Source organism: Quercus lobata, chromosome 2 (assembly GCF_001633185.2).
Source record: "Quercus lobata isolate SW786 chromosome 2, ValleyOak3.0 Primary Assembly, whole genome shotgun sequence".
NCBI lineage: Eukaryota > Viridiplantae > Streptophyta > Magnoliopsida > Fagales > Fagaceae > Quercus > Quercus lobata.
In genome coordinates, this window is record NC_044905.1 from 89,936,978 (window position 1) to 89,951,732 (window position 14,755).

At 37.6% G+C, this 14,755-nt stretch overlaps 1 protein-coding gene across 1 annotated transcript; it reads left to right on the forward strand.

The window, feature by feature from the left end:
- The first annotated feature begins 884 nt into the window (after window positions 1-884).
- LOC115961188 (vesicle-associated membrane protein 711-like) lies at window positions 885-4,212 on the forward strand. The gene is made up of 4 exons (XM_031080211.1): window positions 885-1,167; window positions 2,458-2,648; window positions 3,156-3,319; window positions 3,913-4,212. Exons 1-4 carry the CDS (start codon window positions 936-938, stop codon window positions 4,001-4,003), a joined length of 678 nt encoding a protein of 225 aa, XP_030936071.1. The 5' UTR covers window positions 885-935; the 3' UTR covers window positions 4,004-4,212.
- The last annotated feature ends 10,543 nt before the right edge of the window (window positions 4,213-14,755 follow it).

A 14,755-nucleotide genomic window follows, 5' to 3' on the forward strand; every position in this document is an offset into this window, starting at 1 on the left:
TTAATTTCTATTTTTTACTCATAGATGTTAAAATTTTAATGTTAAGTTTTATTGTAATATTACAACAATAGAAGTTATTTTATTACATCTTTATTTTTAGTAATAAATTTTATAATTCTTATTATAATCTCCATTCATTATATATTTCAACTGAGTTGGCACCGTGTTTGGTGATCTCTTTGGTGTACATGACTAATGTGGATGGCTGTTCCAACTCACTCTCTCTATTAATCATTAATTTCTATTTTTTACTCATAGATGTGATTTTTTTTTTTTTTTTTTTTGAAAACATAGATGTGAAAATTTTAATCTTCAATTAAAAAAAAATTACCGGCTCATATATAAGCCAAGATGTACCAGAAGGCAGATGCTACCCAAAGTCCTATTTAATTATTATTTCTTTTTTTTTAAGGGGAATTTTCACCTTAACCATCTTAGTGTGAGTTTGGATAGCGGCAGGTTACATGTTTTGTGCGTCTGTGTTTTTTTTTTTTTTTGGTTTTGTATATTGTTTACAGGACTTACAAGTACGGAATCTGACAAAATTAACTTTAAAACTGAGTCCTACAACACTATTTACACATTTAAAAATTATTTCGTTACAATATTTTTAATTTTTAATTTTCATTTTTTAGTATTAAACGGTATCTAAACAGAGTCTTACTAGTTTGGAAAATTCCTCTCTCTTTCCTTTGCCCCTGTTCCGTTCAAATTCCACTCTGTCCTTTCCCAAAAAGGAGTTGAATGAAAGTTGAAAAGTTGAAACCAAACGTCCAGTGTCCACTTTCCACATGGACATGGTAATAGACTCTCTCTATCTCTCCTAAATTTATGTTTTGTTCTTCCAAACCCCACCTCTCCGCCGAAAGGCTAACCTAGCAGCTGAAACGTCCTCATCTCTCTCACTGTCTCTAGAATATGATAGACAGACAGAGATGATGGGTATATTTTACTGCTTGGTGGCGAGGGGCAACGTGCTATTGGCTGAGTCCAGCGCCGCCGCCACGGCCCCCAATGCAAGCTCTTTAGCCAGGCAAGTCCTTGAGAAGACGATGCAAGCAGCTAAAGATAACAGCAATGCCTCGTACTCCCATGATCGCTGCATTTTTCACGTCAAGAGAACCGATGGCCTCACCGTTCTTTGCATGGCTGACGACGCCTTTGGACGTAATTATTATTATTTACCCTTTTTTTTTCCTGCTTTCACGGTTTTTTTTTATTGGATATTTGCGGGAAGAGGTGATTTGATCCTTGAACCATCTCCGACTCTCTGTTAGAGACATTAAAAAGTGTCAATTGAGTTATACAAACTTTTGGCTACCTGTCCTTGTCAAAAGGTGTCACAATTAATCCCCCTCCATTTGTTTAGTTTTTTGGTTTTCTGGTTTTTTGTCTGTTTATATTGGTTTATGTTATGTAAGCAACAACGTGCATGGTAGATGAGGTGAATCTAAGCCTTCGAATTCTACGTTTGTTTGACGTGTGAATCAATTCATGGTCCTTCTGTTTAATCAATTAATTAATTAGTATATCGTTTTATGTTATGGAATTTTTGGTTTGATGATGTGAATTATTTGGAATGAGTTTTGATCAACGGAATGAAGTTTAGGAATTTGTATTTTTTTTTTTTTTTTCTGGGTTTATTTTTGTTGGGCTAAAAATTGTGGTTTTGTTAGGACTTTGGAATGCAGGATTTTCTCTCTTTTGAAGATCATGTTTTGTGTATCGGAAATATAGTGATATTTGACATCAATAAGTCACGTCGCGTGTCCACGCATCTAATATAGTGATCACTTTTGTGGTGATAGATTTATGTAGTTCTTGGAAATTTAATGACATACTGAGCTAACATTTACAATGAAAAAGGTTTTAGGATGGTCACATGATTTTGCAGGGTTGAGATTTAAGGATATCCAGGGGTAATTATTGTTTGTTAACAGTGAATTCCACTTAAAAAATGGCTACATGAATGAACAGAAGCAGACTAACTACTAGGAAAGAATTTCAAAATTATATTTCTGGAGGGCCATTTAAGAGATTTGCACACTGCATTTGGCCATTGTTACATATAACCTAATGCTTTGAAACAAGAAGATGTGGCTGGAATTTATAATTGGTGAAACGGTTGAAATCATGACGATCTTTAGACTTACTCTTCTCTTTTAACTGCAATCAGACGCGTTTTGCAATACACTAATTTTGCAGAAACTCTAATGTAATTTTGAAATTAAGGTCAAGTAGTTTTTGTGGTTTTTTTTTTTTGGGGGGGGGGGGGGGTGGTTTAGAAGAATGTCAGATTGTTAGTATGAAATAAAATTGAGACTTCAGTAACAGTTATTACTCTATTACATACAATACTTTCTGTGGAGTTGTTTGTAGTACTCCAACATCAGGATGAAATTCAGTCTTGTTTCTATTGATTTGTAATGCGTGTCCACTTGAATTTATTATGCACAGGGAGACTCCCTTTTGCATTTCTTGAAGATATTCATCTAAAGTTTGTGAAGACTTACGGTCGTGCTATTCTTTCTGCTCCTGCCTATGCCATGAATGAGGAATTCTCAAGGGTCTTGAGCCAACAGATGGACTATTACACAAATGATCCAAATGCTGATAGATTAAATCGATTGAAAGGTGAAATGAGTCAGGTAAGTTCATATTATATGTCTCTATATTCTATCTATAAAAATATGGGTGTCTGTATGTGCCTGTGTGAGCATGTGTGAGTTTATATACATTGGTTTATTGGATTGTAGTTACTTTTTTCTCTTTCATATTCATTCATGCTTGTCTTTTGAAAGACATGATTCCTTTAACTTTCCATGTTTAGTTGATTAACCGTCCAATTTGTACTGGCTCTTGTCAATTGCTCCTGTTGTGCAGTTGACTATGAATGATTGTTAGTTGGATTATTATGAAAGATATCCCACACGAGATTCTAGGGATGGATTTGGAATTATTTAACCAAATTGATTTTGTTGAGCCCTTTGGAGGTTTTACCAATTGTCTTAGTCACCATGCTATTTGTTAATAAATATCTTCACTCAGCTTGGCTTTAAATTGTCTCAAAATACACTACAATGTGATATCCAGATTATCTATAATTGATTCTGAAGATTAAATTCTTACATATACTGGTCATGTGATGATGATAGGTGCAAAGTGTCATGATTGACAATATTGAAAAAGTCTTGGACAGGGGAGACCGCTTGGCATTGCTGGTTGATAAAACTACTTCATTTCAAGGGAGTGCAGTTCGCTTCAATAGGAGTTCCCGTCGTTTCAAGAATAATCTATGGTGGAGAAATGCCAAGCTCATGTAAGTAAGCTTACTGCTGTCCACTTTCACATAAATGGATTTGTTAAACATTTGCAAATGCGTGTACAGATGCTGTGCAAGTCACTATTGTCAATGAAACTACTCTATTAATTGGATGCCACTTGTTGGGTTAAATTGTCTTTAGATTTCAAGTTGTCATATTATGGAGGTGCAGCCCTTGAGTTTCTTGTCAAGAAGGCTTCTCTTTCTTCCATTATTTTCATTATATTAAGAAAATGAAATCTTTTGTGTCATTCTTTGAAAACTGGCACAAAAGAATTCTTCCCAAGATTTTTCTGGTTGCCATCACCTGCAGTCGATATGAAATGGTGGCTATCTGTCACCAACAGATCTTCCTCTCTCTCTCTCCCCCCCCCTCTCTTTCTCTCTCTCTCACACACACACTGTGGTCAAATCCATCTTCTATATTCATCTACTATATTGTTCTGCATAAAATGGATAGTTCAACACATATTGGTAACCGCCTAAATAATCTGTGAGTGAGATGGATCCGTACTGTTTTAATTAAGTTGCAATGTACCATGTCGTGAAAAGCTTACTCAGCTCATTGCGAATTTCATTTCGTGCTGCAGGTTTGCTCTGGTAGCTGTTCTCTTGATCATCATTTATGTTGTGCTTGTATTTGTTTGTCATGGTTTCTTGCTGGCGTCCTGCTTCAAGTAAACACAGCAGTTGCAGTCGAGTAATTTTTGTATGGCATATTTCATATTTGTAGATCTTATAGCCTATTCTTTTAAAGCTGCTTTTATGATTTATTTACTCAAAACTAGGGGACGTAATTTCACATATAGTACAGTTGTCCCTTTCTTGTAAAGCTTACAATTGCTTGTATATGTTTTCTGAATTCCCAGCATTGCCAACATATTGAAGTCATATACTCTCATGTACTGATTAGTTTTGAAAGATCATTCTGATATATACATAGGTGGAATTTGGGACATCGTGACTTTAATGTTTACTACTTTTACAAATTTCTATTATCAATTCCGTAGGAATTGTGCATATGATGGATTGTCAAAATCATTTTATCAAAAAAAAAAATTGTTCAAAGCATTTATTCTTTTCTATTTTTTGTTTTTGTTTTTGTTTTGTTTTTTGGAGAAGAGTTCTTTTCTAAACCAAGTCTAAAAGATGTCATTTTTCTGGTAAGAAACAACACTCTTGTAGTAGTTATGATTCGTATGGCTCTGAGAGTCTGAGTGTTACCTTAATACGTATTGGATCGATACATAATTAACTTGCAAGTTCTGCCTAACTAAGCTCAACCACTAGATGATAGTACATTTTGGGATCCTTGCAACCCAATTAGAGCTTTCAATGCATAATTGACCAATTGTGGTACATGGTTTAATATTAAAAACATACACTATCACTACCTTAAGTAATTTCTATTAGTTAAAAATTAAATAATACTACTCTCTCTTTGAGGTACGTACATAAACTGGTTTTGTTATTTATGGTCACTAAAAATTTGTTATCAAAATTATTGGTGCTTGGTTTAGACAAGTTGGTTTGGTTTGAACTCGAAGTCAAAATCGCAATATTGTGGGTATCAAGTGTGATCCATTTTTTAATAGTATATGATAAATTTTGGTCAAAGGCTCTCGTTAAAGGATATGGGCTTTTGTGGCTTATTATGTGCAATGGCCCTTTTATGCTAATTTACTAGCACCTTAATAATATTCATGGTATTTTTCTTCTATTAAAAAAAAATGATAATCCTCAATTTTGGAGATTATCATTTTACTTTTCGTTATCAATTTATTTTCTCTTTCTTGTTTTTTCTCCTTTTCATATTTTCCTACTCCCATTTCTATTCCCTTTCTTTGTTTTTTATAATCATTTTGCCTCAAAAAAAAAAAAAAAAGGGAAAGAAATAGAAATGTAAAACGCATTCTTCATAAAATGCATTTCAGGAAAATTGAAAAGCACAAAAAAAAAAAAAAAAAAAAAAAAAAACAAAAAATGCAAAATTTATTTTACTACCTAAAAAGATTAAATGCATTTTTGGTAGAGTTACCAAACATAGGCTTAATAGTATGCAAGTGGGTTCCAGGGAAATTGAAAAGCTTTACAAAACAAGAAAATTGCAAAATGTATTTTACTACCTAAAAGATTAAACGCATTTTTGATAGAGCTACCACTTACCAAACATAGGCTTAATAGTATGCAAGTGGGTTCATTTGCTTTTCACTGACGAGATAAGTGATACTGTCATAGCTTTCTCAAAAAAAAAAAAAAAAAAAAAAATGTGATACTGTCATATATAGATACAAGGGATCCGTAGAAGAAAAGAAAATAAACTATCGGTTCATTAATGTTGATGGAAAACTTTTTGTGAAGATAGTTTTATGTTTTTTCCCGTGTTTAGTAATATCAGAAAAAATATTTTGAAGGAAAACTATCTTTAGTTAATGCAAAATTCTATTGAAAATATGACTCTAAAGATTGTTTTTCGCTAAAATATTCCAGAAAACAACTCTGTCCACGCTAAATGAAGGAAGTTAAGAGGAAATATGGAAAATATTGAAAATAAATTTATTTTATTTTTTGAGAAATTGAAAACAACTTTATCTCGTTTTTAAGGATGTTACCAAACTATTACCAAAATAAAAAAGGATGCTACTAAATATAGGAAATAAGGTAATATTAAAAAAAAAAAAATACTACCAACCATAGGAAAAATGAGATAAATTTTTAAAAATATTGATGTCTAAAAAAAGTTTTGGAAAAAGTTTGGCTTAAAAATTTTGTTTTAGCCAATGTCTACAACTTTACTTAATTAATATTTATTGGACAAAATTTGGTTACAAACTTGGTTGTAGCCTAATGCTACAACTCCTACTAAAAAAAAAAAAAAATTTACATGACCTCATTTTTTGAGAATCTAACTGTTGGATTTCATATAATTTATGTTCTTAACACATGTCAAATTTCGTGCAAATTAATTAGAAGTTATTTAGTACTATTTAATCCACAAACCAATTAATTATGCATAATTTGAAACCACAAAACTTGAAATTTAAACATTTGATTAATGACATAGCTATTGATATTTAATTTTATATAAATTTTACAAGCATGCAGGATATTAAAAAAAAAGAAAAGTAATTCAATGATAGATTTGTCAAAATTCATATCTAATAAAATGATACTAAATTTTACAACCAAGTTTGTAGCCAAATATTGTTGATATCTTTTTATTGTATGTGAATTTTGACAAATTTACTATTGGATTACATTTTTTTCCTATATCATTTATGCTTGCAAATTTTCCAAAAGATTAAAGATCAATAGTTATGTCATCAATCAAATGTAAATTTTAAGTTTTTGAATAAAATTATGCATATAAAATAAAGAAAAAAAATTTAGTTACAAACTTGGTTGTAGCCAATGGCAACTCTACTCAATATCTTTTTATTTAACGTGAATTTCGACAAATCTACAATTGGATAACATTTTCTTTTTATATCCTCTATACTAGTGCAATATTTCTGGAAGATCAAAGATCGAAAGTTATATCATCAATTGAATATATAAATTTTATGTTTTTGCAATCTAAAATTGTAAGGTTATGTTTTGCAGCCCAAACCCAAAAATGTATGGGATCTTGGCCCAATGAGCCTAATACAATAAATTTGTAGAGAGTGAGTCAAATAACTAGGCCTTAATGAATTGGACAATGGCTAGTATGGATTTAAATGATGATCAAACAAAAACAAGGAGCATTGATCCGAATCAATTCACTGTTCGAGGAGGTAAGTCTTCATATAAATCAACTAAACCAAATACAAATATAATTTTGATGACTACAGTGTTCTCTCTCTATTTTTCCAATCCCTCTCTCATGGAGGGTCTCTTAAATTATATAGCTCCATTTAGACCATCTTGATCTTACACTTGTTAGTCATCTGATTCCTTATTTGAGTACTTGTCCTATCAGACACCTTCTTTGGCTTTCTGTGAGTTGTGGTAGCCAATGTAGCACTGTTCAGAGGTTTTCTCCACATAAATGCGGTCAGAAAAGTAGCCGCAGTGCATTCAATATGGTGGTAGCAGCTTTCCCTTAGATATTTTTGGATTCCCCTCCTTCTCGTATGTTCATGATGCACGTCCCTATCGCTGGAGCTTCATGGAAGATCACTCTGATCATTAGAATACATATTTGAGTTGTACTTATCGTATCTGAGGAGATATTCCTCCTCGAACAACCTTCCAATTTGTATCTTGCTCATTAAATCCTGAGCCTGAACCGTTCATTATCATTTGTTCCTCCTCGGACCATTCACGCTTTCGGCCAAGGCCCAAGGCCAATGTATAATTTGGGCCCTTAATCCTACAATAGCCCCTTAAAACTTCGGTTTTTTCCTCTCATCCAAGGAGAAAACTGGGGTTTTTAATTTTTAAGAGTTAATTCTACTTGATCCTTTGATTTACACGTGTGGGAGTGCCATTTTACGTGCCCCATAATTGCCACTGATGCTTTGAAGCCCACGAGGTGCCATTAATTGCTCTAGGCGGCACTTTGTTCCCCAGATCTAATGGTGAGGCGCAAATCCAATGGTTGATCTTTCTCTTGGAATTTTGAGCGGGATAACTCTCACTCATTTTCACCCTCTATATAAAGCCTTAAGGGAAATCATTTTCCCTTTACTTTACGAATTTTCAAGTTCTCCAGAGATTTCAAGCACTCCAACTCACTAAACTCTCTACACTCCTAAGTTTCCTTAACTCTTTTCCTTAAGAAATTCCGAAAAGATTTTTCTAAAGGTTCAGGATTTAATACACTTGTTTTCGTAAGTATCTACCTCTTTAAACTTTCTTTTTCTCCTCGGCCAACCTCCTCAGCCTTCTTTCTTTTTTAGAAAACTTTCTTTGTGTCATCTACGTTTGCTTAGATAGGTAGATTCAAGCACTTAGTAGACTCTTCAGTCGGTATAGAGGGATTTAGGGCTAGGTACCACATTCCGTAGGGAGTAGCCCTGAAATATTGTGCCCTAGACCAAGTTCTTACTAATAGAGAAGTGGTGAAGTTGTCATTCTTATGATTGCTTTCATAGAGGGAGGAATGACGCTTCCTATGGGTAGGGTAACTAGAGATTACCTAATTAACCACAGACTGACTCCCCATTAATGCGCTCTTAACCTATTTAGGGTCTTGGGTTACGTAGATGCTCTCAATGAGCAGATGGACTTGGGGCTCATGTGGCATGATGTAGTTCACATGTATGAGTGCCATAAACTTGCCGGCATGGGATACTATCTCAAGTCCCGGTCTGACATCGTTAGATTGATATCGTGCCTTCCTAAGTCTAACAAGGGCATGAAGGATGACTACCTGATTGTTTCCAGGGAGTGGAACGATGGTCTTCACTGCCCAACTCGGGCGGGAGAGCCAAGTGGGGTACCCTAGGATTAGTCCCTTTGGCAGGGGATTTAGTACTTTTAGTTTTATCCCCTTTCACTTTTAACACTTCATCTCATTTTGATGGTAATTTTTGTTGGTTTGCTCCTTGGATGTTTTTGTAGATAAAAGGCACGTCGCTCTGAGACTCAGCCTGGTCAACATTCCGGCTCTCAATTATTTGCGGAGGTCTGAGGTCTTTATCAGTGAGGATAGGCAACTGCGAGCTGCTCCCTTAGTACTTGACTACAAGCCTCTATCAAGAATCTTTTAGGAGGCGGGTCAGGCAATAAGAGCTGGTGACGCCCGATTAGCCCGCATTGACGTTTCGTTGCTCGGCTTTTTGGCTCGGAGAGACCTTCCACCTATTGTGTTACCGCTTCAACAAGTTTTGCCTGAGGCAGTAGCAACGCAAAGGGAGGAGGTTGCCTCTTTTCGTTTATCACTCGAGGAGGAGATAGACAAATTTCATTTTGAAGAAGGGAAGATTCAAGAGGCTCCCTTAATTAACATTTCAGACACCAATAAGGAGGCTGATAGGCACTCGGGTGTCCACTTCCCTACCCTGGTAGTTGCTCGTCTAGACAGCACCTCCGAAGAAAAAGAGGACGAGATGGCATTGATCCCGGGGAATAGAAGCCTGAGAGACCTCATGGCTACAAGGAACAAGGGGAAAACTTCACAAGAAGTTTCCAAGTCTCAAGTTCCTCCTACTCTTCCCCTTCCTCCTCCTCCTCCTCTGCTCCCTACTGACCTTGGACTGAAAGCCATTCCTGATCTAAAGAAAAAAAGGTCAATTCAAGAGTTTAAAGAAGGGGAGGTGGGTCCTCAGAAGGGGGTTAAGCAACAGAAGGTGGTTAAAAACCCTCAGGACAAGAGGTCCAACTCTATGGACAGTCGGGAGGAGTAAACCAAGGTTGATGTGCGCTTTCCACAACGCACCTGGTCTTCTCGGCTGGAGGTGGATGGGACTGCCATCCCTTGGGACGCCTCAGTTAGGGACTTCTAAAGGGGGCGTGAAGGCTACATTGCTGAAGCCCTAGAGCAGCCTCTTTTACTCCTTAGGGACATGGAGGCTTACAGGCGCTTCAAACAAAATGACCTCTTACTCTCTCTGAAGAGGGATCTCGCCATGGTAAGCAATCTATCATATCCTTGAAGTTAAATGTTAAGTTGTACTTTCATTCTTTCCCTACTTTTTTACTCATGTGATTCTTCCGTTGTCTTTAGATAGGTTTCTTAGCAAGTTTTTGTGGCTGAGGAGTGGGTTCGCGATGCCCGTAATGAGGCCAACGCTAAGGCCCTCTCTCGTGCTGATGTTGAAAAATCACTAGGGGCCCTCAAACAAGAATAGGCAGAGCTGTTCGAGAATCCGAAGGAAGCGGACAAGGCTCACCTGAGTGCCGAAGCGGGTTTAAAGACCGTGGAGAGGTAGGCTGAGGATCAATGTCAAAAGCTGCACCTGATTGAGATAGACCTAGCCACCTAAAGGCAGCTGGTCATAGACCTTGAGGTTGAGCTGCAAAAGGCCAAGGAGGTAGCTCAACTGGCCAAGGAAACAGCCAAGGCTGAGAAGCAAGCGTCTTATCTGCTCGGCGTGAAGGAAACGCAAGTTAGGCTCGCTGAGGAGCTTTCAGAGGTATGCAAGGATTACTGCAATGCGACATGGGATAGGGCCCTTGGTGTTGCAGGAGTTCTTGCAGACTCTACTTGGAGGCAGCTTGGAAGTGTATATTATCACCTAGAAATCTGTGAAGTCCTAGGTGCCATCCCTTCTCCCTCTGCCCTTGCTTTAAAGACTTTTGAGCAGCTCCTGACTATCCAAGCTGCTCTCCCTTTCCCTGAGGCTTCAAAGGGATCCAACCAGGGGGCTGAGGGGGACAAAGACAAGGGTAAGGGCAAGGAGAAAAAGCCCTCCTCAGAAGCCAAGAACGCTGCCAAGGACAAGGAAGTTGCAGTTAAGGCGAAGGAAGCAGAGGCCAAGACTAAAGAAGCTGATCTTAAGGCCAAGGACGCTCCTACCTCCTAGTCGAGCCAGGAAGAAGACCTTCCTACTCCTAAGGCCAAGGCTTAGCACTTTAGGATTTTCTTGTAGTTTTTTTTTTTTTTTTTTTGGTAGTGGCACTCTGTCACTGAATATAATGTACTCCTCTTTATTTAATGAAAATGCTTTTCTTCTTATCTCTTGCACCTTTACTTTATATGCTTTGAAGCTTATTACTATTGCAAATAAACTTGAACTGTTGCCACTCTAACTTTAACAAAAACTAACAACAATGTTCTACTACTAGTGTAAGTAATTTGACTAAATACCAACAATGAAAGTTGAATCTAATAAGTAATAAAATTTGTGAAGGATAAAAAGGGAGAGATATTCTTCACTCTGCTCAATACTTAGATAAATAACTAAGGACATTAACTTACTCAGAGCTACCAATCTAGGGAATTGGTTATGATCTTGGGTCCGTTTGGACACTTAGTGAGAATCATATAGATATCACAGAGTGTTAATTTTACCAAAGTATGCGGTTCGAGGAGCCGGACATAGCTTAGATTCTGTTTAACACTTAGAAAGAATGGATAGATGTATTTGAGTGTTAATTTTACCAAAATATGTGGTCCGATGAGCCTGACATAATTTAGGTTTTGTTTAAACACTTATATAAAGATGTCATAGAGTGTTAATTTCCCCAAAGCATTTGATTTAGGATCCAGGCATGACTAAGGTTCTGTTTAAACACTTATATAAAGATATCATAGAGTGTTAATTTCCCTAAAGTATCTGGTCCGAGAATCCAAACATGACTAAGTTTCTGTTTAAACACTTATATAAAGATGTCATAGAGTATTAATTTCCCTAAAACATCTGGTCTGAGGATCCAGGCATGACTAAAGTTCTGTTTAAACACTTATATAAAGATGCCAACAAGTATTAATTTGGCCAAAACATGTGGTCTAAGGAGTCAGACACTTATATAATACATTTTCAGGTTGTTTACATTCCAAGGGTGCGGTATTACATGCTCATCTAAGTCTTCCAGAAAATATGCTCCTGTACCGACCACCGAGGTGATGCAATATGGTCCTTCCCAATTGGGTCCTAGTTTTCCCCACGCCGGATTCTTTGTAGTACCCAGAACCTTTCTTGACACCAAGCACTAATGGCCTTAGCTTCACATTGGCATCATTACCTTGCTTGAGTTTGTGTTGGTAGTATCTCAATTGAACCATTGCACTTTCTCTTCTTTCTTCAATGAAGTCTAAGCTATTTTCTAGCAACTCATTGTTACTGCTCGGATTGAATGAACTGGTCCTTAGCGTTGGGAAGCCAGTTTCTAAATGAATAACAGCCTCGGTTCTATAAGTCATTGAAAATGGGGTCTTCCCAGTTGACCTACGAGGCATGGTTCGATATGTCCAGAGGACGTATGACAGCTCTTCTACCCACTTTCCCTTCGCATTATCCAACCTTTTTTTAAATCCATTAATTATGACCTTGTTAACAGCCTCGGCTTGTCCATTTCCTTAGGGATAAGCTGGAGTGGAATACCTGTTTGTAATTCTAAGATCACAACAGTATCTCTTGAAAGATTTGCTGTCAAATTGAAGACCATTGTCTGAGATGAGGGTACGAGGGACCCCGAATCGTGTGATAATATTTTTTCAAACAAATTTTTTGGCATCCACGTCCTTGATATTTGCCAAAGGCTTAGCTTCAACCTACTTGGTGAAGTAGTCCGTGCTGACCAGCAAATATCTCTTGTTCCTTACTATCTTGGGGAAAGGGCCAACGATGTCTAAGCCCCATTGAGCAAATGGCCAAGGGCTGGATAGGGGGTTAAGGACTTCTCCTGGTTGATGTATATTTAGTGCAAATTTTTGGCATTGATCGCACTTCCTCACATATTCTTGCACTTCTTTCTTCATATTTGGCCACCAATAGCCTTGAATGATGGCTCTGTGAGACAAAGATCTGCCTCCTGTATGGCTTCCACAAATCTCTTCATGTAATTCCTTAAGGAGTAGCTTTGATGCCTCAAGGTGAATGCAGAGTAGATATGGCGTAGAAAAAGAGCGTTTGTACAATTTTTGATCCTCGGATAGCCAGAAACGAGGTGTCTTTCTCCGTACTTTGTCAGCTTCTAATTTATCCTTCGGCAAGATGTCCTCTCTCAAGAATAGTACTATGGGATCCATCCAGCTAGGCCTTACTCTGACTTAGTTAACATGGACCACCTTTCGCTTTACCTCCGTGGATTTGTACAAGTCTTCTATAAGGATAACCTGAGGTAAGCTCTGCATTGAGGAGGTTGTAAGCATGGCTAGGGAATCAGCATATGTGTTTCCATTTCTAGGGATGTGCAGCAGGCTGAATGATTCAAACCTTGATTGCAAATGGCTAACTTGACTTAAGTACCCTTGCATTCTCTCATCTCTTGCTTCTAACTCACCCTTCACTTGGCCAACAACTAGTCTTGAGTCCGAGAACATCTTTACTGTCTTTCCCTCTATTCTTTGAACCATGGACATTCCTTCTAGTAGAATTTCATATTCGGCCTCATTATTTGTAGTTGAGAAGCCTAGTCTTAATGACTTTTCAATGGTGATTTGTTCAGGAGAAACCAAAACTAGCCCCACTTCGAAACCCCTTTGATTTACTGCACCATCAACATATACCTTCTAGAATAAAGGTTCTTGTAGGGAGATTGTGTCAACTAATTTTCCATCCATATTTTGTGTTTCTGCCACTTCTTCTAATGGGGGTTTAGTAAACTCGGCCACTAGGTCCGTAAGGACCTGGCCCTTGACAGAGATACAAAGCATGTACTTAATGTCAAAAGCCCCTAGAACTGTGCCCCATTTAGCAATCCTCCCCGTGTAATCAGCACTTCGAAGTAAAGCCCCGAGTGGAAGCTGAGTCAGGACAACAACTGTATGTGCTTGAAAGTAATGAGGAAATTTTCGTGTAGCATGCACCACCGCCAAGATGGCTTCCTCCAGTGGTAGATAACGAACCTCGGCCTCATGTAGTGACTTGCTCATATAGTAAACTGGCCGTTGTATGCCACTGTCAACTCGTATCAACACCAAACTTACAACATGAGGGGCTACAGTGATATAAGCAAACAGGACCTCATTCACCTCAGGACTGGACATGATAGGTGACCGAGATAGATATTATTTAAGTTACTGGAAAGCCAAAGTACACTCCTTGATCCACTCAAATCCCTTTCACTTATTCATCAAGAGGAAGAAGGGTCTGCACCTTTCTGCTGACCAAGAAATAAACTAGTTCAAGGCAATAGTCATTTCGGTAAGCTTTTGGACCTCTTTGGGATTTCGAGGTGGTTGTAAACTGTTAATGGCTTTGATTTGATCAGGATTGACCTCAATTCCCCTGTGAGTTACCATGTAGCCCAAGAACTTGCCTGATCCCACACTAAATGAGCACTTAGAAGTGTTTAAACACAACTTGTGTTTCCTCAGAATTTCAAAGATGTTTTCGAGGTCTCCTATATGCTCAGACACCACCTTACTCTTCACCACCATGTCGTCTAAATATACCTCAATACTTTTGCCCAACAGCATCTATAAGTTCCTTGGATGGGCGTCGAAGTGATTGCTTTTTAGAAGTGATGGATGGGTTAACATTTAAATGATGGTAGATGAAGCTCGGGTCCACCCCCGGTGCTTCGTAAGCATTCCATACAAACACGTCAATATTTTTCCTAAGAAATTCTACTAGCTCTTTCTTCTCTTAGGGAGGTAGCTGAGTTCCAATCAAAAAGAACTTCTCTGGGTCATCACTGACCATAACCGTTTCTAAATCTTTACATTTTGCCTCTTCGGCTGGTCCATTTATAGGCAATGTCGGAACCTTTGATTGCTACAAGCCCCCTCCAGCAGAGGCCGAGGACTCAGCTTCAGGTTGATGTAAGATGGCAGCCACTAGGCATTGCCTAATTGTGGATTGACTCTCCACGATTTCTTCAATGCGACCCCCCGACCTT